Here is a 26,658-nt window from a genome sequence, read left to right on the forward strand (position 1 = left end):
AAAGTATTTTTAACACTAGGAAAACATATATATATTTTATAATAGAGCAGGACATGCTTAGGGGAGCAAAATACTCACAATATACAAGTTAATAAATGCCTATGGGATTCAGGGGGAATTGCTGCTTTAAAATTTATGTTTAGTGCAAAACGCGGACAAAACACCAGATTTATCAAGGAAAACAAAACCTCAACGTCATTAAGAAAAAAAAGCTGATTGCTCTTAAAACACCGGACACAGATAAATATCCCCTTATGCTATGTTTAGCTATCTCTGTGTGCACTATCATTTTTCTATTTCTAGTTGGGTGACTCTGGAAGGCTTGGTGTGTGCCACTGTCCGGTATACAAGTTCAACCACACACTCCGGATATGAACGTGCACAACACAGATTTGTCACTTTGAATCTTTGGAAGATTACAGTTGAGCCACAAAAGGCTTCTAAGTTATGCATGACAGAAACCATTGCATACGGAGCACAATGTAGTAGCAAAAATGACAAATGAAATTTTTTTAAAATGCTTTGTAAATTTTCCTGCATGGAGTTCATGATTAAACAGCTCCCTCCCCCCCCCCCAGGTTATGCGCTTCCCTTAGGCAAGTACTACTAAGGTTGCTCCCCCCAACCCCAAAGGTATGATGCAGGGGTCTCCGGAGCTAAACCCTGTTAATTTAAACTCTGGGGGCCCCCTGCTTCCTGAGATACTTACCTCCTTAGGGGGTGCTGGTATCTCAGCTCAGGTTTAGACGTCCCATCACATGGGCCAATAGGAAGCCGATCATTTTACATGCGGCTTTCTATTGGCACAGGGGCTTTAACCATGCGCCGATATACCAGCACCCCATAAGAAGTAAGTACATCAGGGAGCAGGAGGTCTCAGGAGCTGAACTTAATGGGGTTCAGGTCCAGAGACCCCCTGCTTCAAACCTACATGTATTTAAAAAAGCGAAGCCACAATGCTGCTACTCTCACCCTCTTGCCGCCCCCCGAGACTAGCCGCCCTTAGGCGGTGCCTTACCTGCTTACCGCCTAGGGCCGGGCCTGTTTATGAATTACCTTGAGGTTGGCATAGAGAGCAAAGTTTCCATCTTTGCTTCAGCCCTAAATTACTGTATGGTAGTAAAATGAGAGCAGGCTGTCATTATTCTACAGAAGGACTTGGATAAACGGGAAGCGTGGCCATGTAAATAGGAGGAGGATTAATATACTGTAGATAATGTTATTACTTTACGAAGCAAGAATAAGCAGATACACACATACTAAATGGGAAAACAGGAGGTCAATGCTTGATGGAGAAGGATTTAGAAGTGCTCGTAGACAGCAGACTTGGCAATAGTGCTCAATGTCAGGCAAAAGGATAAGATCATGCATAAGGGGGCGGCCCCAGTCCCTTATACAGCGCATGCCTCGGCGAGCGTTCAAGCTCCGCCCCACAGTCAGGCCGGTCCCAGTTAGTACCCTGTCGCGCACCTTTCCTCAGCTGTGCGCGACAGGTTTTCAGGCAGGCAACGAAATTTAAACTCAGATTGCGACGGATGCGGTTCAGCCAATGAGGGCGAACCAGCCACGTGAGGTCATGGCCACACCGCAGCAAACCCACCGCCACGCCTCCTCCCATCGCAAATGCTCCCTCTCTCCCCCAGACCGCAGATCGAGGTGCAGCGCAGTGCACGGGCCGCCCCCCCCGCCGGACGCGCGTGCCACAGTGCTGACTGGGGACTCACCCTAACACTGGGTATACATGGAAGGGAAAACAGTATCATTTTCCCACTGTATAGTGGCGAAAGATCACACTTTAAATATAGAGGTTTGGGCACCGCTCTATTAAAAAAAAAAAAAGAACATTTTGGAACTGGAAAATGTGCAGAGAAGAGGCACCAATTAATAAAGGGTATAAAAGGTCTGTTATGGCAAAAGGCTATCCAAATTAGGTCTATTTACATTAGGAAAGGGGTATCTAAGAGGGGATATATTTACTATTAACAAATTTATTCAAGGTCAGTACAAGGAACTTTCATCCCAAGAACAGCACAAATGACACAGTCATCCCATGAGATTGGAGGAGATTAGTTTTCACCGGCAGCAAAGCAAAAGGTTGTTTACTGTTAAAGCAGTAAAATGTGAAATGTGATACCCATTGAGATTGTAATGGCAGATACAGTAGATATCCGTAAGTAAAGGCTAGATATCTTTTTTTTATAAAGGAAAGGTATAAAGGAAAGGTACACCATGATACGCCAATTAAGTTAAACATCAGAACGATTTTGATCCAGGAGTAAATCTGGTGCCAATTCAGGAGTCAGGAAGGGATTTAGTTTTCCACTTTTTGAGTTATAATTGCACATGTTTCACTGCGGTTTTTGTTTGCCTTCCTCTAGATAAATGTATTGTATTTATAATATAACATGTTGAACTTGACAGATATATCTTTGATCAACCTAAACTACTATGCAAATATGTAACCATGCATATATGTAAAAATGTATATTTTGTATACATCTATTATTTATTACCGTATTTCCTCGATTCTAAGACGCACGTTTTTTTCCCTATTTTCACATGGCTGAAATAGGTCTGCGTTTGATAATCGATGTATTTTAAAAAAATCAGCAAAGGGGCGCTGCTGCAGATGCCGGCCGGGATATTTACAGTGTGCATGAACAGCACATGGCTGTGATCACCCCCCTCTCCTCCCCTTCCCTTCCCATGAGGTGCAGAGGGATCGGAGATGTTTGTCAGGGCACATCAACATTGCCCAGAAGCCCCCCCCACTTCCCGAAGCCCCCCCCACTTCCCGAATACCCCCCCCCCACTTCCCGAATCCCGTGTGAAATGCAGGAGGTGCAGAGGTAGCTGTGTCTCTCTGGATGTGTTTGTGTGTCTCTCTCTGAGTGTCTCTGTATGTGTTTGTCACTCTCTGTGTGTGAGTGTTTGTCTCTTTATGTGTCTGTGTGTGTCACTCTGTGTCTCTGTGTGTGTGTGTATGTATGTGTGTGTATGTATGTGTGTGTGTCTCTGTGTGTGTGTGTCTGTATGTGTGTGTGTCTGTGTGTGTGTGTGTGTGTCTCTGTGTGTGTGTGTCTCTGTGAGTGTGTGTCTCTGTGTGTGTGTGTGTCTCTGTGTGTGTGTGTGTGTCTCTGTGTGTGTGTGTGTCTCTGTGAGTGTGTGTCTCTGTGTGTGTGTGTGTCTCTGTGTGTGTGTGTGTGTGTCTCTCTGTGTGTGTGTGTGTGTCTCTGTGTGTGTGTGTGTGTCGGTGTCTGTGTGTGTCTCTGTGTGTGTGTGTGTCTCTCTGTGTGTGTGTGTGTGTGTCTCTCTGTGTGTGTGTGTGTCTCTGTGTGTGTGTGTGTGTGTCGGTGTCTGTGTGTGTCTCTGTGTGTGTGTGTCTCTCTCTGCTAGCAAAAGCAAGATAGGAGATTGTTAGAACATGTTATTTTTACTTTAAGGAAAGCAATGAGTACAGGAATAAAAAGGTACTTGGTAACATTATAATAAGGGCCACTAAATGTAAATTATTTATTTATTTATAAAATATTTTACCAGGAAGTAATACATTGAGAGTTACCTCTCGTTTTCAAGTATGTCCTGGGCACAGAGTTAAGACAAATAATACATGGTTACAAATACAGTTACATAAATGAACAGGGTATACATTATATACAAGACATTGCATGCACAGTTAAAGATAATGTATATTATGGGCGAATGAAACAGTTACAGACCAGATTAAAATGTGAGACAGCCTTAGATTTGAAAGACCTTAAACTGGTGGTGGATGTGAGAGTCTCTTGTTGAGTAGGTTGTTCCAGTTTTGGGGTGCACGGTAAGAGAAGGAGGAACGGCCGGATACTTTGTTGAGCCTTGGAACCATGAACAGTCTTTTGGAGTCTGATCTCAGATGATAAGTGCTGCATGTGGTAGGGGTGAGGAGCTTGTTCAGATAGCTGGGTAGCTTGCCCATAAAGAATTTAAAGGCAAGACAGGAAAGGTGAACTTTGCGCCTATACTCTAGTGACGACCAATCTAGTTCTTTGAGCATTTCGCAGTGATGTGTGTTGTAGTTGCATTGGAGAACAAAACGACAAATTGAATTGTAGAGGGTGTCAAGTTTGCTAAGGTGGGTTTGAGGTGCCGTGCCATATACTATGTCTCCATAGTCAATAATTGGCATTAGCATCTGCTGTGCGATACGCTTTCTGACCAGGAGACTTAGGGAGGATTTGTTCCTGTAAAGTACCCCTAGTTTGGCATCGGTCTTGGTTGTCAGGGTATCAATGTGCATGCCGAATGTTAAGTGGGAGTCAAACCATAAGCCCAGGTATTTAAAACTAGTGACAGGGGTTAGGGTGGTGTTAGCGTTGGTTCTAATCTGGAGCTCAGTCGCTGGAAGCTTTAAAAATTTAGTCTTGGTCCCAAATACCATTGTTACAGTCTTGTCAGTGTTTAAAAAGAGTTTGTTTTGGGAAATCCAGTTTTCGAGTCTCAAAAGTCAGACTGAAGTATGTGTTGAAGGTCAGAGAGGCTATGGCTGTGTGCATATAGGATTGTGTCATCTGCATACATGTGTATTGAGGCTTCCTTACAAGCTGTGGGAAGATCATTAATGAACACTGAGAAGAGTAGGGGCCCCAGAACAGAGCCTTGCGGGACACCACAGGTGATATCCAGGGGGTTGGAGTTAGAGCCTGAGATGGACACATGTTGGGATCTTCCTGATAGGTACAGTAGGACTGAAACCAGTTTAAAGCATGCTTCCCTATTCCAGAGCTCTGGAGTTTGTTAAGCAGGATAGCATGATCAACTGTATCAAAAGCCTTTGCAAAATCTAGAAATACTGCACCAGTGAGTTGTCCCCGTTCCATTCCACAATGGATTTCATTGCAAACTTTTAGCAGGGTAGTTACGGTGGAGTGTTTGGGACGAAAGCCAGATTGGAATTGGCTAGGGAAATTTGTCTTGGTATAGTAATCGCTTAATTGGGAGTGGACACATTGTTCCATGACTTTGGATAGAATTGGGAGAAGTGAGATTGGTCTGTAGTTTGAGACAGTGTTTTTGTCCCCACTTTTGAAGATTGGGACAACTCTGGCAATTTTCCAGGTCTTAGGGATATGGCCTGCAGACAGGATAGAGTTGACTATGGAAGCAATTGGTTTAGCAATGGCTGGGGCACCAAGTCGTAGGAACCTAGATTGTAGTAAGTCAGGTCCACATTGGCTGCTTAGTTTTAGTTTGAGGAGCGCTTGTGTAATCTCCTCTTCAGATACTGGGCCAAATTGAAAATAGTGGGCATTGGGAGGGGGTGTGGCTATGTGGGCACTCCCAGGATGAGATTCAGGTTTGTGGTTTGGGCTGCGTTTCGCTAATAAGTTAGTGACACACCCCCACAAAGTAATCATTGAATGCATTTGCAATATCAGTGGGGTTTGTCAGAGTAATATCCCCCTTAGTGATATTACTTGGTTGTTGATGGTTAGGAGGCTGGAATATATTGTTGATAACCTTCCAGATGTTAGCTGGGTTTGATGTATTTTGGTGGAGATTGTCAGAGTAATATTGTGCTTTTGAGTGCCTTGTTTGCCTTGTGCACATGTTTCGCAGTCATCTGTAGTGATTGAGTTCCTTGGTAGTGCCAGTTACTTTGTAGCTTTTCCACAAGATATCCCTGAGCTGGTAGAGTGCAATAAGGTCAGTTGTAACCCATGGAAGATGGCCCCCCCGTACCCTTATTTTGCATAGTGGAGCATGGGTATTGCAGAGTTTTAAGAACTCGGATTGGAAATAGTCAAGCGCAGAATCAGGGTCGGGAATTAAATCGATTTTGTGCCATGGGCAGTTGGTAAGGTCATCCAGAAACTGTTGTGGGTTAAAGTTTTTAAATGTTCTAGTGAGGAGAACTTTAGGGCTTGAATGGGGCGGTTTAATTTTCCTTACACAGTACACTATTGCATAGTCACTGAAAATGTCAGGAAGGATGCCAGAGGATTGGATTCTGCTGGGGTTTGAGGAGAGAATCCAGTCTAGCAAGGAATGGTTATACGATTTCAGGTTTGTCCGTGTGGGTTGGGAAATGAGTTGTGATAGGTTAAGTGACTTGAGTTGTATCTGGATTTTATGGTTTTTAGGGTCAAGCCAGTTGAAGTTGAAATCCCCAAGAACTAGCAGCTCACTCTTCTCGTTCAGAGAGGAAATGGAGCCAAGAAACTGGGTGATATCAGCCAGGGATTGTAGAGAGGCTTTAGGGGGGCGGTAGATGCCAGCGAGCAAGATGGGCTTAGAAAATGGGAGGCAGATCTTGCCAACTAGAATTTCAAAAGAGGGTGGGCTTGGGGGGCAATTTAACAGTGTAAATTGTAATGTGTCTGCAATATAAAATAACACCCCTCCTCCTCTCTTTGACCTATCTCTCCTAAAAATGGAGTATCCCTGAATGGCGATATTTGCATCAGGGGTTTTATGGGTTAGCCATGTTTCTGTAAGAACGATGGCTTTGGGTTTATGCATAAGGCACCATGCCCTTAGTTCGTCCAGTTTGGGCAGCAGGCTCCGGATGTTTATATGGGCGACAGATAGCCCTTTTTGGAATTTAAAGGTGGAATTCTCCGGGGCATGGGTCAGATTTGAAATGGGAGGACCTGGGTTAGGTTCAATATCACCAGCTAAAGAGAGTAATAGTATGAGCAGAAATTTGGGTAGTTGTTTGCGAGTTGTAAATTTGTGGTGTTTGCCATTAGAGTGAGCAGTGGTTGGTGTGCTGTTTTTTAGAGTTCTCCACCAACATTCTGTAGATAGTGAAAGGCTTTTGAGTAGTCCAGGGTGTATGGTGATGTTGGGTGTGGATGTAAAGGGGTTTAAGGCTGCACACCACAATATATAAATAAATACATACAGTTTACCGGTGCTGCTGGTTCAAGGAAGTACCTGCCAGGAAAATTCCAAAGTACACTGAGGAAAAAAGAGAGATCCAGCGCTCCACGGATTTCAAGATAATAAATTTGTGTGGCACAATAAATTCATTATCTTGAAATCCGTGGAGCGCTGGATCTCTCTTTTTTCCTCGATGTTGGGTGTGGGCCAGGACAGAGGAGTTTGTAGTGGATAGAGGGAGTAACATCTCCATGAGGCCAGGAGAAAGAAAAAAGTTACGATACATAGCAGGTTCATGATGCCAGAGGTAGGCAGTGCTGCATGGAGCTGTTGTGAGTGTGTGCAGACTAAAACAGCAGGGGTGTGCCTGTCCCTTGTCAAATGTTTTGCTGCATTGCAATGCTAGTGTCAGTTCTGGGTTTCAGTGGTCTGAGTTAGTGTGGGAGGTATTTTTGTGCAGTCAGTTTTGGGAGAGGCTGCAGTGAAATAAGTTGTAAACGGGTGTGGGGTTAAAATATGCAGGTTAACAAGCATGGGATCAAAGTGTGGTCATCTAAGCCCACCGTTTGTTGCCTTGAGTAAGAGTTTGCAGAAAGGATGCAGTCCCCAGTCACCTATAGTCAAACTATAGTCTAACTATTATTGTCACTTTAAATGCATCACTCTTAAGATGCCAATGCTACCTTGCCAATGCAAGGGGGATATGTGTTTTATACATCTAAAGCAGTCACATGACCCTCCCCCCGCCCCAATAAATCAGCTTGTTCCAGTTGGTCAATTAACAGCAAACAGTTAAGAGGGGAAAAAATATATATATTCCACCTTTTGATATACAAACATACCAAGAGAGCAATAGTACAAGCCAGGAGGGTAATTCTTTCATGGCTAGTGTGTTTATTTATCCAGCACACCTTCCTACCCATCCTGTTCTTACTGCTCTCTCATGCTCCCTTCTTTCACTGCTTTGAAATCTGATGCTAGCTGCTCTGCCAGCAAAAGGGTTAAGAAAAATCCCCCCCACATTGCCACTGCCCCTGCCATATCTGTCTCTCTCTGGTCTGTGTGTGCTCCCATCCCCCCATTCTCTCTCCCCCCCTTCCCTCCCCTCCTCCCTTCCCCTCCCCCCCTTGCCTCCCTCCCCCCCCTTCCCTCCCATTCTCTCCCCACATTCTGCCTGTCGCTCCCCATTCTGTGTCTGCCTCCTTCTCACCATTGGTTATTGAAGTGTCATGTGACCCTGCTAGTTAAAAAATAAACAAAAAAATTCTGCACATTTAATATAGTGGGATTTTTTCCCCAATTTTTTTTTTTTTATTAAATCAAGGGTGCGTCTTAGAATCGATGGCATCTTACAATCGAGGAAATAGGGTATCTTTTATTTATGCAGCACATATCCAAATGGCACATTATAAGTGGCAGGACTACTGAACAACTCAAGTTTAAAAGGAAGGAACTCTTACCCTAATGGATCTTATCCTTCTCTCCTCAGGTAAAAACCATCTCTAAATCCTCTCATTGAAGCCTTTGCTGTGTGTATTATAGTATATGCAAGTGACAATGCTAGGTAAAAACCATATTTAAATGCTGTTTTCTGTCTACCCCTAATCAAATTAAGTGTTGCCACTTAGGCAGGGAACACCCTTTGTAGAAAACCATCTGTTTGAATGTGCCTCATATGTACTAATTAAGCAGACAGAACCTAACTGTCATTTAGGCCCATATAAACCCAGGTAGAACAGCTTTAGTCTGCATGCAGCACATATCCAAGTGGCACATTATAAGTGGCAGGACTACTGAACAACTCAAGTTTAAAAGAAAGTTAAGAAGTGGATACCCCCAACTGGCCCTGATTCCTGCATTTGCACTACGCTGGAAAGGAGGACATCATCTATACCAGACTGCATCATTACTGCTGTGATGCTGCCTTTACCATTTATATTTGCTGTGACTTCACGACTTCTCAAATTATGCACTTCTTTTTACCAGCCTCAGTATGTCTCTAACTCTATTCATATATCTCCAGCTCTCCTTCCTTCATCACTTCTCTGTTCACATGAACTCCTTTCTTACCTGCGCCCTCTGACACCACACAACTATATCCCCTGCACTAAAAAACACCCCTACAAATCATCTTCACACATTCTCTTTCTATCCATGCTTCTCCTCCTTGCTTCTGGGGATATCTCTCCCAATCCTGGTACCTGCCCTATTCCTACATGCGCTCGTCCTCGCCTGCCAATTGCAAACTCTACTCCCTCTGGTGTCAACCCCTCCAACCTCATACCCATCCCCTGCCACCCTCCCTCCTCTCTCCCTTTCTCCTGTGCCCTTTGGAATGCTCGCTCCCTTTCTAACAAGTTCCTCTCTGTACATTACTTTTTTCTCTCTCACGCTCTGCTCCTATTTGCTATAACTGAGACCTGGCTCACTCAGTCTGACTCTGCTCTGGAAGCTGCCCTCTCTTATGGTAGCCTTTCCTTCTCCCACACTCCACGCACTGATGGCAGGGGTGGAGGCGTGGGGCTCCTGCTCTCCTCTCTCTGCCGTTACCGAACCCTTCCTATTCCTCCATCTCTTGCTTTTCCCTCCTTTGAGGCTCACACTGTCCACATTTTCTCTCCTCTCCCTGTCCATATGGCGTTCATCTATCGCCCACCTACCTCTACTCATTCCCCTTCTGCCTTTCTCTCTCACTTTGAATCCTGGCTCTCTTTCTTCCTCTCCTCAAACTCCCCTGTTCTTATCCTTGGGGACTTCAATTGCCACATTGATGACCCCTCTCTCCCTTGGGCCTCCCGCTTTCTTTCTCTAACCTCTTCTTTTGGCCTTCAACAGTGGACTGCAGCCAGCACCCACAAGGATGGCCACTACTTAGACCTGGTTTTCACTAAAAACTTCTCTCTCTCCGATTTCTCCATTTCCTCTCTCTGACCATCACCTCATCTCATTCTCTCTCTCGCTTCTCCCCTTCTCCACCTCCCCCCCGGTTCTGCAGAAACCTGCGCTCTATTCACTTACCTGACTTTCAGTCCACTTTACACTCCTCCCTCTCCTCTCTCAGCTCTGCTACAGACCCTGACAACCTGGTTAGGAACTACAACTCTGCATTGTCCTCCTCTCTTGATCTACATGCCCCGCTTTCTCTCTGCCGCACTCGCCCTTCTAACCCTAGACCCTGGCTAAATTCCCACATGCGCATGCTGCGTTCCTCCACTCATTCCTCTGAACACCTCTGGAGGAAATCTCATACTCTCGCAGACTTCCTTCACTACAAATTTATGCTATCCTGTTTCAACTCTGCCCTCTCTCAAGCTAAACAAGCCTACTTTTCTTCACTAATCAACATGCACAAGTCTAACCCACGCCGACTGTTCTCTGTCTTTGATACTCTACTCAAACCACCCACAGCTGCCTCTCCTTCCTCCATCTCCGCTCAGGACTTTGCTGACTATTTTAAGGAAAAGGTGGAATCCATACGGCAGAACATCCCCTCTGTTTCTTCCTCCCATCCTACACCTCTTCCTAACTCTCCTCCTGCCTTCCTTGACTCTTTTTCCACTGTCTCAGAGGAGGATGTGTCGCTGTTGATCGCCTCTTCTCCCTCTACCACTTGCCCTCTTGAGCCCATTCCCTCCCATCTCCTAAAACCTCTTGCTCCTACTATAATCCCTACGCTCACACACATTTTTAACTCCTCCCTCTGCTCTGGAACCTTTCCATCCTCCTTCAAACATGCAACAGTCACACCATTACTCAAAAACAGCAAGCTTGACCCTACCTGTCTTTCTAACTATCGACCTGTCTCCCTCTTGCCTTTTGCCTCTAAACTCCTTGAACGTCTTGTATTCTCTCGCTTGCTCCATTTTCTCAACACCTATTCTCTCCTAGACCCTCTACAATCTAGCTTCTGCACTGCTCACACAACGGAAACAGCCCTCACTAAAATAACGGACGACCTCCATGCTGCCAAAGACAGAGATCATTACACTCTGCTCATATTACTCGACCTCTCTGCAGCATTTGACACCATGGACCACCCTCTTCTCCTTCACATTCTCCATACTCTTGGTATTCGGAACATAGCTCTATCCTGGATCTCATCCTACCTCTCCCATCGTACTTTCAGTGTCTCTTCTGCTAACACCTCCTCCTCCTCTATTGATCTCTCTGTGGGGGTACCCCAGGGCTCTGTCCTGGGACCTCTTCTCTTTTCTCTGTACACACTCTCTCTAGGTGACCTAATAACATCTTTTGGGTTTAATTATCACCTCTATGCTGACGACACACAAATATACTTTTCAACACCTGACCTTACATCTGCTGTACAAACCAAAGTTTCTGAATGTCTCTCTGCTATATCATCCTGGATGGCCCTCCGTCGCCTTAAACTCAACATGGCTAAAACTGAGCTTCTCATACTTCCTCCCAAACCTGGCCCTACTACCTTCTTCCACATTACTGTTGGAACTACGATCATTAACCCAGTAGCCCAAGCACGCTGCCTAGGGGTCACACTTGATTCCTCTCTCACATTCGCCCCTCACATTCAAAACATTTCTAAAACCTGTCGCTTTTTCCTCCGCAATATAACAAAGATACGCCCTTTCCTCTGTTGCTCGACTGCTAAAACTCTGACTCAGGCCCTCATTCTCTCCCATCTTGATTACTGTAACCTCCTGCTGTCAGGCCTTCCTCCTCTCACCTGTCTCCCCTACAATCTATTCTAAACGCTGCTTCCAGAATAACTCTACTCTTTCCTAGATCTGTCTCATCATCTCCCCTCATAAAATCCCACTCCTGGCTTCCGATCAAATCCCGCATCTCACACTCCATTCTTCTACTCACTTTTAAAGCTTTACACTCGTGCCCCTCCTTACATCCCAGCCCTAATTTCTCGTTATGCACCATCCAGACTCTTGCGTTCTTCTCAAGGATGTCTTCTTTCTACCCCCTTTGTATCTAAAGCCCTCTTCCGCCTTAAACCTTTTTCACTGACTGCCCCACACCTCTGGAATGCCCTTCCCCTCAGTACCCAACTAGCACCCTCTCTATCCACCTTTAAGACCCACCTTAAGACACACTTGCTTAAAAAAGCATATGAATAGCACTGTGGATATTCTGAACACATGATACATAAAGCTTGGTCCCCTGCAGACGCACTTACCAGAACTCCCTCCTACTGTCTCTGTACGTTCTCCCTACCTAACAATTAGACTGTAAGCTCCTCGGGGCAGGGACTCCTCTTCCTTAATGTTACTTTTATGTCTGAAGCACTTATTCCCATGACCTGTTATTTATATTATCTGTTAATTATTTGATTACCACATGTATTACTACTGTGAAGCGCTATGTACATTAATGGCGCTATATAAATAAAGACATACAATACAATACGGCTCCAGCAAATTCCAGACCGCAGCAGGTAGAGGAAGGTCAATAACATTATATGACAAGTGCAATTACAGAACCCCTGGATTCCATCCGCCCTTCTTCTAGCATGTCTCATTGAGATAGTGAGTGTTACCATGCTGCTTTTTTCATTTCCACAAATAATTTCTTAGATATAACACCTGAGTCGCCCCAAAGGCATTAGCCTTTGGCGGTTGCCAAAGGGTGTGGCCGTTTGGTAATATTTCAGCTGCTCTATGTTCTCTGAAACGCACCAACCCTCTCATCCCCTGTACCCAATGTCAACTTACCTTACCTATAGATTGTAAGCTCCTTGAGGAAGTGCCTCTTCTATCACATGCAGGTCTACCCTACCTCTTCTAACACAATTTTAATCCGGTCTGTAAATGTTACTTATGCCCATAATCAGGGCTTGACAAACTAGGGAAAAACCTACTCGCAAACCACCCCAAAGTAACTTACCCCCCCAAAAAAACTCCTTTCACCCCCCCCCCCCTTCATGATTCTTACCTGCGGCAGGGTCCCCGGCGATCTCCATCTTCTCCCCTGCAAATTGTATCCTTTCCCCTGCAGGTCCTGAAAAAATAGCCACGGCAACGGGGCGTCACGACATATGGAGCACCAATAGACGCCGCACAGCCATTTTTTCAGGACCTGCAGGGGAAAGAGTACAATTTGCAGGGGAGAAGACGGCGATCGCCGCATCACAAAACCGCCGGACCCTGCCGCAGGTAAGCACTTGACAGCGGACAAAATGTACTCGCCTGTGTCCACTCAAACCAGCTTAAATAATTGTATTATGACTTCTAATATTGTGAATGTTTTATTTGTATCCACGTCTTACTGTATTTTACAGCATCTTTTTCAATCCAGATACAGCATTGTAGCTTTTAACTGTCATGAGTGTGTAAAGGCTGCACCCGTGGATCACTTATTAGATCAAGTTGCCCAACCCAGGGCTACAATTAACTTTGATGTGAAAAGTTGGAATGTTGCTATGTATGATGCACTACAACACTTCCAAGCATGTTTCATCTAAATTCCAACAGTAAGTGAGCAGCACAAAATCGACTAATAGTGGTGGGACACTGGCAGCCGGCAGCCGTTGACTGAGCCACCGATTGAGCCACCTGTGCTGAAGCCGGGATATCCATAAAACCTGACCTGTTGGTGGCCCTTGAAGACTAGAGTTGGCCACTCCTGTACTACACCTAAAAATATTACAGTAGGTCATACAGCAGCTTTAACTTCTCAAGAAGCACGACCCTTATTGTAATATAAATAGCACCCGGGTCTCTGGTTTGAATGGCTCTTGTTCACACCACATAGGAATTTCAATCGCTGTGTATCCCAACCCCTGTTTTTCCTCCTTACTATTTACTGCTCATAAAGAAACAGCTGTTTCAAGAATTCCAAAACAGAAGCATGAGGGGGGAAAAAAAACTATATACAGAAAGTATGCAGCAGCTAAGCCAACAAAAACGGTTATCATTGGCACATTTTCCATTTGACTCTAGTGAACAGAGGAGCCACTTACCTGTAGAAGGTAAAACAGGTGTTGATAGGCTTCAAGCTTTTTCCTCTTCTCCTTGCTCAGGCCCTTGATCCCTTGTTTATCTACAGTCAGCATCTCTTCCACTTCGCCTTTGCTTTTCTTGTTCAGTTTTTTGCTGTGGGACACGACATCCTGCACAGAGAAATGTACAGCATTGAGGACTTGTAGTTGCTTGCCTTACAGTCTTGCGCAGAAGAACAAAAAGGGGCGAGTACATTGTGGGCACGATACAATTAAAGATATACATTCTTACACATACATATGCATACATAATACATACATACAGTACAGTACACTCACCTGTAAAGTGATCCTGTTTTTCACCAGCAATCCAATTTTAATGTCCATGAGGTTGAGATCTTTTTCAAGCTGCTGGTTTGACCTAATTTTCGTGACCACTTCCTCTCTTAACCTTGTTACCTCCAGCTCCTCCTCAAAGTCCAAATCACTTTGGTCCAGGAGGTAGACAAACTTGCGCACAACGTTTAGCGGGGGATGGTCAGAGCTAACTGTGGGGAAGTAGGACAAGTGTAAGCACACAAATTTCACACATGCCCTGCCCCTTTACACGGATTACTGAGCCATAAAATGCTTCTTCACCAGTATCAGCCCATGACATTATAGGAGACGTGTAGAATATTAGCCTCCATCAATAATTTACACAGTTTAAAAAGACACAATTACGTTTCCAGAAACTACTTTTCCAAAATTGAAGGTAAGTGATTCCTATTCCTTATTCCCTGCCCTGCCACAGAGGCCTGCAAAGCATGGAGATGGCTCACAAGGTTTTAAAAGCGACACTTAATATTACACAAACTGTAACTTTGTATGTGTGTGTGTGTGTAGCTGCAGAGTTTGTGTATGTAGCTGCAGAGCTTGTGTGTGTGTGTGTAGCTGCAGAGTTTGTGTGTGTGTAGCTGCAGTGTGTATAGCTGCCAAGTTTGTGTGTGCGTGTGTCTGCTGCAGAGTTTGTGTGTATGCTGCAGAGTTTGTGTGTGTCTGCTGCAGTTTGTGTGAGTATTTGAGTATAGCTGCAGAGTTTGTGTGTAGCCGCGGAATTTGTATGTGCGTGTGTAGCTGCAGAGTTTGTATGTGTGTGTGTAGCTGCAGGGTGTGTGTGTAACTGCCGAGTTTGTGTGTGTAGCTGCTGAGTTTGTGTGTGTATGCTGCACAGTTTGTGTGTCTGCTGCAGGTTGTGTGTGTTTGTGTGTAGCTGCAGAGTTTGTGTGTGTGTAGCTGCAGAATTTGTATGTGTGTGTGTAGCTGCAGAGTTTGTGTGTGTGTGTGTAGCTGCAGAGTTTGTGTGTTGCAGCAGCTTGTGTGTGTGGTTCTGTTGTATTGTGTGTATAGCAGCAGCAGAGTTTGGATGTAGCTACAGAGTTTGTGTGTAGCAGCAGTTTGTGTGTTGTGTGTGGAGCTGGTGTGTGTGTAGAGCTGCAGTGTGTTGTGTGTGTGTGTACACAGAGGGAGCGGCAGTGTGACAATGAAAAAGGTTAAGACTCTTTGGGGATTATTAATTAAAATGCAATATTGCCAAAACGGGGCATGATCAAATGGAAATTCCCATTGACTTTAATGGGAGATTCCAGGCAATTGGAATTTAATGAATAACACGCCTGGTGTTAATTTTGTACAGTATGTGCTGGAAAGGATGTTTTTCTTGAACAATGAAATCCCCCAACTAGATTATTAATATAGTTTGGAATTCTCACTTAATGTTTTGTAATCGTCTCGGGCCTTGTTCGCTCTGAGAAACGCTTGCAGTTTGACGATTTCCTTTTCCTGCGAAAACAAGAAAGAAAAACCCCCAAGAACAAACTGAATTAATCATGACAATTCTTCATGGCCGTTTGACCTCTCAAATGACAATGTTCCTACAGTAATAAATGGGTTAATTCCCTTTCTTTTTAAAGAAGAAATAGACTGGACAACAAAACAATAGAAAAACATAAGATCGAAGCCAATGGCAGATGAAAAGCACTTGGTCACCACGTCAGCCCATTTTCCTATCTCTTATAAACCTCAGACAATATTATATTACGTCTCTTCTTTAATATTTAAGATGGTCTGTCTATCCCAAGCATTTTTAATTCCCCTACTGCATTAGCCTTTACCAGACCTGAGCCTCCACCTTCCAGCTTTAGAGCATGGCCTCGTGTTCTAGCACCTCTCTCTCTCTCTCTCTCTCTGACACAGGCTTCCCTGCTGTACTCATTGAAACCTTTGCTGTATTTAAAAGTTTCAATCATATCCCCATCTCTCCTGCAAACTGTACATACAGTACCTGTATAGTATTGAGTAATTTCATCTTTCCTTTTTTTATATAGACCATGAACTATTTTGAACTAAATGGCCCCTGCTAATGAGAACATATACAGATAAGTATTTAACTATATAATACTCCACTGGTCACCTTCCCCTTCGCTGATTGTACTCCATTCACCACAACTCTTTGTCTGCGGATCTTTCAACCAGTGTCTTATCCGTTCAACCTCAGGATCCATCCCAACCACTTTTTGCAGCTGGTTTATCAGTCTTGTGGGATAGTGTCACAGGACTTACTAAAATGTAGGCAAGTTATATTAACCATATAATTACGCTACGTTGGCATCTTATCTTCGGCATACCTAAACATCCTGGAGGATTATCCCGGTCCTTGCATATACCTTATACCATCACCGGAACATCCATTGCAGGATCTTAATGCGGAGAAGGGCTTGGGATATCTGTCTGCATTTGACGCGAGTCTACTAGATTTTTTTCAAATTTTGTGATAAACTGTGTTGTACTATTTTGTGTTCTCTTTTTTTTCACGTATCTTTTGAAAACTGCGCGCTCCTGTTCTGTTCTACTCTGTGTTCCCTGCCCTGTGCAAAGGTCCATCTGGAGCAGCACCTCATATTATTACGGGTTATATTAATTATATTCATATGTTCACTTACACACATGTTTTATGCACAGTAAATAAGTTGCGCAGAAACACTTTGTTCTAATCCAGTTACATTTACAGTAAAAAAAAAAAAACTAAAAAAACGACAGGTTTGTTTCACACGATTGCCCCCTAGTACATTCATGCTACCTGGGACATGCAGATACCGGCTCAAGGACATGCAGTTACCGGCTCACCGACATGCAGTTACCGGCTCACTAACATGCAGTTACCGGCTCACCGACATACAGTGACCGGCTCACCGACATACAGTGACCGGCTCACCGACATACAGTGACCGGCTCACCGACATACAGTGACCGGCTCACCGACATGCAGTGACCGGCTCACCGACGTGCAGTGACCGGCTCACCGACGTGCAGTGACCGGCTCACCGACATGCAGTGACCGGCTCACTCACATGCAGTGACCGGCTCACCGATATGCAGTCACCGGCCCACCGACATGCAGTTACCGGCTCACCGACATGCAGTGACCGGCCCACCGACATGCTGTTACCGGCTCACCGACATGCAGTGACCGGCTCACCGAAATTCATTGACCGGCTCACCGACATGCAGTTACCGGCTCACCGACATGCAGTTACCGGCTCACCGACATGCAGTGACCGGCTCACCGACATGCAGTGACCGGCTCACCGACATGCAGTTACCGGCTCACCGACATGCAGTTACCGGCTCACCGACATGCAGTGACCGGCTCACCGACATGCAGTGACCGGCTCACCGACGTGCAGTGACCGGCTCACCGACATGCAGTGACCGGCTCACTCACATGCAGTGACCGGCTCACCGACATGCAGTTACCGGCCCACCGACATGCAGTTACCGGCTCACCGACATGCAGTGACCGGCCCACCGACATGCTGTTACCGGCTCACCGACATGCAGTGACCGGCTCACCGAAATTCATTGACCGGCTCACCGACATGCAGTTACCGGCTCACCGACATGCAGTTACCGGCTCACCGACATGCAGTGACCGGCTCACCGACATGCAGTGACCGGCTCACCGACATGCAGTGACCGGCTCACCGACATGCAGTTACCGGCTCACCGACATGCAGTTACCGGCTCACCGACATGCAGTTACCGGCTCACCCACATGCAGTTACCGGCTCACCGACATACAGTGACCGGCTCACCCACATGCAGTTACCGGCCTCTTCCCTACTTACATGATCTTTGAAATACCGAAGTCTCTCCTGATAATGTTTCTTTGCTCTGAACATCCGGTACCAAGACTGAATCTAAAAGAGACCCAAACAAAAGAGAACGTTCATATTTGCAATTGTTAAAGCAGCAGTCCCTCCACAATGAGAAAACCAGGCAGGATATACTGTACTGTAGCACTCTTACAAAGAAATCAACATTCGTCTTATCTTAGAGAGAATTATTGTTGGGTTATTTCAAATAATTTTGTGATAAAATAGCAGCTATATTTTGCTTGGTGGACAAAATAAAGTCACATCCCCAAGCCTGTGGTAGTTGTAATTGTGGAAAAAAAAGGTGAGTATTTTAGATTGTAAGCTTGTTGGAGCACATGATCCTCTATCATCGTTGTATTATTCTTCCCTGTACCAGGTCTTGCATATCTCAGTAAAAGCACTGGGTACACGGTTGGTTCTTTATAAATAAAAATACAATACAACAAAAATACTTTGACAGTATGTGATTTTTACAGAGTATAAGTTTAAGAGGTATATTCTCTTCTTCAGACCTGTCGTCACTCTCATTCTATTAAAAAATACCAAAGCGGTTACCTACGTTTACTCCATGAATTATGTAAAGTAATGAATTATTTACGCATGAGTGAATTGTTCAGAAAAGTTCTATAATGATTACAATCAATGCAGAAAGTATAAATAAAACACTGTTCAAGGCTTCACCACAAAAAAAGCTTCAGCTTGCTCTCCAACATCACGAGATTGAAATACAAAAAAGGGACACCTTTGCTCTAGTCTAACCTGTAGGAACAAAACCCCTTCCTAATTATGAAAGTTTTTGCAATGGAAGCAGCACACAGGAGCCTTGAATGAAAGTAAACTTACTCTGTACTCAAATCATAAGAGCAGGCAAACATGTAACGTTTCAGGACCAGCTGTCCTTTCCTCAAACTATACACCACATGTTATACACTACATTCAAGGCTCCTGTGTGCTTCTTCCATTGCAAACACTTTCATACTATTCTGGATCCAGCTTTGAGATGTTGGGATTGACAGGGGGTGAGCACTAGTGAGGGAATCTTTCATTTACGTTATACAAACATCGATGTGCCACTATTCCTATATTTTGTAATACCTAATTATGCTTATAATATACACAAGTAGAAGACAGATTACCTCCTTGAGGAGATAATGCCTGCACGGGTTCCAGTGGCTTGAGTTAAATCATTATAATGTAAGTAATTGCTACATGTGTATGCAGCTTTCATAACCAAATCTACTTGTACAACACATTACTGCCTCAGGCAGCCGGCAATACTCCATCTCCCTTATGCTTGTAAGAAAATATAAAGCGACCTGCACAAAGGCACGCGCAGTTTGCAGAGTCTTTAATTCAACCTCCCACTTCAAAGGAGAGTTCTTTAGCCAACATCTTAGAGGTGATATACGCTATATGAGAATGCCCACCCGTCCCCTTGCCTTTGTATAAAACACGCAACTTATTTTCTACTATTTATTTGTGTTTTGGTGCCAGGCATAAAATGGCAATGAGCATACAGTACCTTGACAATGCCAACAATGTTCCCTTGCAGTAGTGTTAGCCTGTCAGTGTAGGATTTCCTCTGTTTATATCCTTTCCACGAAGCCTTTGGTAAAAACAAAAAACAAACACACAGCTCAGCAACATTTAATTTTACATGATACAGCGGGCACATCCTTCCTTATATAAATATATGCTCCAATTGGGAGGACTGCCAACTGCACTGATAACAAGGAAACCGTGGGCTCTAAAAGCCGCGACGACACATACTTCTCGCTTGGAAAGAAGATTAGGGACACGGCAGAGAACCCAGTTAGCCTCTTCACACAGACAGAGTACTTTCTCGTATTCTGAAAACGGACGGGTTGTGTCCTGCCAAATGAGGGCCAGCTGCAGATGTAGCCAGACTTACAGTCTTCAGCGCCGCAACCGCAGAGGTCACAGTACCGAAGGATTAACGCTGCGGGGAGTCCCGTTCAGTAGCATGGACCCCCCACAGCTCCATGGTGGCAGCCATTGTTCCTGGCGCCGCAGACCTTTGCTTGTTCACCTGAGACAGAGGACAGTAAACCTGGCTACATGTGTTACACAGACTCTACTATCCCCTAACAGGGGTACAGCCAATGAGGGGGATCACCGGCCGCATGGTAAAAAGTATCTTCATTCTATTGCATCCTCATTTAAACAATTGCTGACATCACAGACTGTTGACAAGATATGCAACACTCGCCTCTGACATTTTTAAGCATGTCCACATAAGTGAACGCTGAAGGGAAGACATGCAAAATAAGTATGTTTGGGATGTTATGTTTTACAGTTCAGTGCACAACGGCTAATACACATTTTGTAAAATATACAGCAGAAAACAGTTACAATATGTGTTTTATGGGACATGCCCCTTCCCCCCAAAATACATACAAAATACATCACAAACCCCTCCCCCAATAGGTGCAAAACACCTTGGGGATCGACTCTGGTCCCCTGGCTCTCCCCAGCTGTTGCAGGCCTCCTGCTGGGCTTCCCTCTCTCTCCCACGCTGCTGCGCGCCTCCCTCACTCTCCTGCGCCAGAAGCAGGGCCCAGCTTCCACTGCAAGAGAGTGAGGAAGGCCCGCAAAAGCTGGGGAGAGCCGGTGCACCAGAGGCCTGAGTCCATCCCCAAGGTGCTCTGCCCATATATATTTTTTTGGGGGGAGGGGGTAATGTGTTTTGTATATATTTGCGGGGGAATGTGTTTTGTATGTATTTGGGGGAGGGGGAGAAATGTGTTTTGTATGTATAGCCCTGGTAGGTTTGGGCTATTATTCTGTCCTCCTTCTGTGCAATAATACCTGGCAAGGGCAGGTTTGCCAGGAGTTAAGATGGGTTCTCCCCACTCACTGCAGATCAGTGAGGCAGAGAAAGCAGTGCAGTCAGGCCTGTGTCCAATAAGGGACAGGGGCGGACTCTTGTTGTATCTGTCTTAATGATCTGCATTTCCTGTATTGAGTCAGTTGCTCCTACCCTGAGAGGAGCTGAGTCTTACCTAACCGAGCTGTCAGGGACCTGGCAGCCTTGAGGCCCTCCACCTGGGAGAGGCTGGTAGACTGTTCCCACTACTCTGATAGGGGGTAGTGGAAGAGCTAGGCCTGCTTCCAGGGCCCTGACTGGGAGTGAAGGGCCAGAGTCATCCTGAGGGAGAACTCTTGAGAAGTACTGCTGTGACTGTGTATGCTGTACAGTGTGCTGCAGAGGAAATAAAGTGTTCCTGATTTTAAAGAAGCGGTTGTGAGACTGGAATCTCTCATCCCTGTGTGGGACGTTCTATTCCAGGGATTCCACCCCATATCCTGGGGCCTGCAATAGATGGAGGCACTGTCACCGTGAGTACGTACTGGGTATGTCCCCAGAAGCCTGTCCTGACCTTCCCCATAATACCATCAGTCTCTGGCCCCATTACCCCTGCCATTGCCCCTGTCCCTGTCCCATCTGGTTCGGATTCCAGATACAGTCACCACGGGTCACTGGGTGAACAGGGGGTCCCCAAGCCATACACTGATTACAAGGACTGGGTGGGTTTGGTTCAGGACTCTGGGGATTTGGGTAATGATGTTGTTCATATTGTGCCTGTTGCTCGGGTAAAAGCCTATGTGCCTCCAGTGTCTGACAGAGTTGTCAGAAATCACCAAAAGTCATTACTTTATTTTCACCACTCAGTAGAGGGGGGGATTGAGTTTGAAATGGGTTCCACTGATGAGGACAGGGAATATAGTTCTGATGAAGAAAGATCAGATGAGGAAAATTGGGATATTAATAGCTCCCTAGAGAATTGGTATAATGAAGAAAGGGTGCCTTACATCTCCAGGAGATGCCTTGAGAAAGTGTATGGGCATGATCCTCTCCGACCATTAGCACCCATGTCTAAATTATGGGATGATTGTAGGTGTCTAGTATGCCACCCAGGGTGTTATGGTACTTCTGCTCCAAACCCAGTGGACCATGCTGTGCGCAGGCACCCTAAAAGGGTATAGCTAGTACAAGTGAATACATATCCTGAGGGTAGTAAAGGAACCTAATCCCAGGTATTACTGTTAGTAGCGGATTCTCCACGTTGGGAGTAATCTTAGTTCTTTTGTGTCACCATCTAAGGAGGGTGTATAACCTGCAAATGTAATAACACTGTATTATGGTGAATAATATGTCATGTTATTTTGTTTTGTACAGGTTGTTCACTTGCAGGATGGACTCGCAAATTTAGGTCCAAGTGGGGACCATTGGATTCCACCAGAGGGAGAGTATAGCCCTGGTAGGTTTGGGCTATTATTCTGTCCTCCTCCTGTGCAATAATCCCTGGTAAGGGCAGGTTTGCCATGAGTTAAGATGGGTTCTCCCCACTCACTGTAGATCAGTGAGGCAGAGAAAGCAGTGCAGTCAGGCCTGTGTCCAATAAGGGACAGGGGCGGGCTCTTGTTGTATCTGTCATAATGATCTGCATTTCCTGTATTGAGTCAGTTGCTCCTACCCTGAGAGGAGCTGAGTCTTACCTAACCAAGCTGTCAGGGACCTGGCAAGCTTGAGGCCCTCCCCCTGGGAGAGGCTGGTAGACTGTTCCCACTAGTCTGATAGGGGGTAGTGGAAGAGCTAGGCCTGCTTCCAGGGCCCTGACTGGGAGTGAAGGGCCAGGGTCACCCTGAGGGAGAACTCTTGAGAAGTACTGCTGTGACTGTGTATGCTGTACAGTGTGCTGCAGAGGAAATAAAGTGCTCCTGATTATAAAGAAGCGGTTGTGAGACTGGAATCTCTCATCCCTGTGTGGGACGTTCTATTCTAGGGATTCCACCCCATATCCTGGGGCCTGGAATAGATGGAGGCACTGTCACCGTGAGTACGTACTGGGTATGTCCCCAGAAGCCTGTCCTGACCTTCCCCATAATACCATCAAGCGGGAGACTCAGGAGTCCTGTAAGCCAGCAGGTGCGCCACACTATTATGCCTTGAAACCAGAGTAGCATTTCCCCTAGGAGACTCTATTTGCGATTGGGTGGGGGAATACCCGTTACATATGTATTTGGGGGGGAATGTGTTTTGTATGTATTTGGGGGGAATGTGTTTTGTATGTATTTGTGGGGGAATGTGTTTTGTATGCATTTAAGGGGGATGCGTTTTGTATGTATTTGTGGGGGGGATGTGTTTTGTATGTATTTGGGGGGGAATGTGTTTTGTATGTATTTGGGGGGGGATGTGTTTTGTATGTATTTGGAGGGAATGTGTTTGTATGAGAATCTGCCGATGGCCCTGTTCTGGACTGAGCAAGGACAATCGCTGAATGTAGTATTGTGGTTATCATTTTGTGTAGGCATCTCACAAGGGAAAGGCAAGCAGAATGTTGTTCCACCCTCTGGAAATGTACTCTGCATGATATAATTGTGTTTCTCTCTTTACACAGATATACTGTAAGGATACAATCTATATCTCGATACAATTCCAATGTCTTAATATACCAACACCATTAGCAAACAAGGATATTTTTTTATTGTTCTTGTCTCTTACCTGGAGTTTGATTGCAAAAGGCTCTTGTTTATACAGGTAGGTTTTCCGATCAATAAATGTCTTTCTGATGACGTATCCCCTCATTCGTGCTTGTAGCAGAATAATCAGTTTTTCATTTGCAAACCACAGCTGCTCCCGATTATAATCTGCTGTAACTTTACCAACAATGGTCTAATAAAGCAAAAAAGAAATACATGCATTTTATTGCATATTTTATTTAGTGCTGATAATGTAGGCAGGGCTATAGAAGCTAAACAAAATAATAGACATTAAATTCATACTCTGAAAAGCAAACAATCTAATTTTGGTAAACTTACAGCAACAGTGGCACTCCTAACCCCAGTGCAAAAGTTACAGAAACTGCTATAGAAGTAGGGTCATCTGCACGCCCTGAAATTTCACCCTAAAACTACTATTGAGGACCATGAAGGAAGGTCCATTGAAGGTTGAGCATCACTGTATTGGTTGTTTTATCTTTTTATTGTATGTATTGCTATTTGTGATTGACATGTCACCTATATATATTTATATGTATTTTCACGGTAATTAACACGTCTATAACTGGGTTTACACTGTCACGGGATCGCCGGGTGAATATTTGTTCCACCTATAGAAGTAGGGGAAAAGATAAATATATATATATATATATATATATTTATATATATACACACGTATATAGCATTGCTGCTGGGAAGCCAAAAATGGACTGTTCCCTCAGTCCATCAAAGAATCTTCTTCATGAACACGCAACCGGAAATATAAACACAAGCACCGTTGGCCGAAAAATCTAAATTTGGTAACTAAATGACATGGCCTCGATTGGAAATGCACAGAATGGGTCATTAATCCCGGTCTTTTTATTATTCAGGCTGACCACTCCATTTTTAGTCGGCCGACTCATAACGTTAAGGAACAACCAGCTCTTTCTCCTTCAAACCTAAAAGAAGTTAAATGCTGAAGTATATTCTCCAATGATTTTATAGCATGGTTGTGGTATGATTTGCAATATTTATAATAAACCAGAAGATACAGAGTCAGTTGGAGACTCATGAATCCACACATCTAAACTTCAGAAAAGTTCTACATGAGCAGAACACACCATTTCAATATTCTGCACCTCTGTAATACACCACATGTTCTGATAGTTCATGCCCCAAGGAGCTCAAATATGAGCAGCATGTTTTCCCCACAAAAGTGTGTGGCTGGGAATCTGTGTTGAACATACTGAATCCCAGAATCCCTTGCTGCAGTGGAAGCACTGTATGCCAAGAGATAATGGTGAAAAGGAGGGATACAGACCTGTCTGAGACATGTGAATATTCTCATAATATTTGTATTTATTGAAAACACTGCAAATGTATGAGAAAAATAATAGCAGCTTAACCTGTATGAAAGTTAAATTTAATGTGTAAGCTATAGATCATAGCGAAACGCATTGAATCGAGGATAGTTTAACCAGCTTAAAACTTTGCATAATAATTCTCAGTGGACAGGTGTGGTGAGGGAGCGGGATGTCACATACAGAGGCGACACATTTTATTCGCTCTCGGCTAGTACCGCAAGCCGGGAGATGTCCCAGCTTGCTAGCCGCACTCCCTCGGCGTGCCGCGCAACACCGAAGCCCTGGTGTCCCGCGATGTGGGGGACGGCGGTGGGGGGTTCCGGGGGACCCGGCGGACTCGGAGAGGGGAGGGGGAAAGCCCCGATCGGAGGGCGCTCCTCCGCGGCTTCGGCGCGCGCCCGGCACATCCCGGCGCGCGCCTGGTTACTGTCGCGGCCGAGACCAGGCAAATGCTCGAATAAACTCGGCTGCGACAGTATGTAAAAGAAGAGGAAGCAAAAATAGTGCAACACAGTAATGAAAATTGATGGTACAGAATGTAGTAATCCGCAGCCGTTATACTCGCATACGTCTTCCGGCTGCTGCTGATGTCTTTGCAGAGATGTGATTCCTGCTGCACCGTGACTCTCGTGCTGACTCTCCCTCCAGGGGTTAACAGGAACAGTGGCAGTGTTGGAGGCCTGCTTGTGGGGCTCACAGCTCTCCTCCACGTGAGGCTGCTCTCCTCACTTCCTCCTCCGGTTACACAGGCTGTCTCAGCGTGCCTGCACGCGAGTGTGCACGTGCCCTTAAAGGGACAGTACAAGCGTCCTGTATGCCAAGAACTAACGGCTGCAATGGGGCTGCAAAGACATCAGCAGCAGCCGGAAGACTCTTTGTTGCATTGCCTGTATTTGCCTTGCTGCTTGTAAGTAGGGCTCTGATTTTTCATATCTGGATGACCAGCGGTGTTCTCATTTGTCCAAACCATTTTATGGCATAGTTCTTTTTATTTAATAAATAGTTTTTATAGTCACTAGGAGTCTCTATGTTATATGTGCAGTGTGTGTATTAGTGTAGACCTGTTTTAACCCTACAGTGTTGCACTATGATCTGTGTCTGTTTGTGTTTTTTCCCCTATATGGCCTGTCAAGCAAGTGTGCTGATCCCCTGAGGAGTACAGGATTATCCAATGAACTTTTGGCGCCAGGTTTTTCTTTGTTTTCACTTTCACTTTCTCTGTCAGTACTGACAGTATTACTAGGCAGCCTTTATATATATATATTTTGCAATTGTCACACTGGTGTTTTAGTCTTTAGCGCTTGTGCACATTTTTTCTTTTTCACATTTTTGCTATGATCTATAGCTTACACATTAAATTTACATTTCATACAGTCTGCGCTATGGTATTTCTTTGCTATTCTATCCTAGAGCACCCCATCCATCTTCTCAAAATGTAGAGGGTCCTTGACACGGGACCACTATTTCAGTGTAACACGCTCTGCTTACTCACACGTATGCGAGTATAACGGCTGCGGATTACTACATTCTGTACAGTACCATCAATTTTCATTACTGTGTTGCACTATTTTTGCTTCCTCTTCTTTTACATATGTGACATCCCGCTCCCTCACCACACCTGTCCACTGCTAACCTAGGAAAACAGACTTTTCTTTTGTGAAGGTTGAGTGGGGTTGTTGTATATTTTTGCTATTGGCATTTTCATTGTAATACACAGTTCTCTGTGGGCTATCTAGCATTTGTGTGTGGTCATCTCCTCTTCACCACTGGGGGTAACTGTTTCACTGTTTTAGTGTGCCACTAT

General features: G+C 44.9%; 1 protein-coding gene across 5 annotated transcripts in view; it reads right to left on the reverse strand.

Annotated features, from left to right (window-relative positions):
- The window catches only part of IQGAP2 (IQ motif containing GTPase activating protein 2), a 501,518-nt gene that overhangs the window by 233,077 nt on the left and 241,783 nt on the right, over positions 1 to 26,658 (reverse strand). For all 5 annotated transcript variants that reach the window (XM_075591289.1, XM_075591271.1, XM_075591261.1 and 2 more), the window contains 6 exons: positions 23,513 to 23,683; positions 19,508 to 19,591; positions 17,956 to 18,027; positions 15,541 to 15,610; positions 14,129 to 14,337; positions 13,811 to 13,960 (listed from right to left, as the gene is read on the reverse strand). In XM_075591289.1, coding sequence (XP_075447404.1) covers positions 13,811 to 13,960; positions 14,129 to 14,337; positions 15,541 to 15,610; positions 17,956 to 18,027; positions 19,508 to 19,591; positions 23,513 to 23,683 — 756 coding nt within the window. The remainder of the gene's footprint in view (positions 1 to 13,810; positions 13,961 to 14,128; positions 14,338 to 15,540; positions 15,611 to 17,955; positions 18,028 to 19,507; positions 19,592 to 23,512; positions 23,684 to 26,658) is intronic.

This window comes from Ascaphus truei, chromosome 1 (assembly GCF_040206685.1).
Source record: "Ascaphus truei isolate aAscTru1 chromosome 1, aAscTru1.hap1, whole genome shotgun sequence".
Classification (NCBI taxonomy): Eukaryota; Metazoa; Chordata; class Amphibia; order Anura; family Ascaphidae; genus Ascaphus; species Ascaphus truei.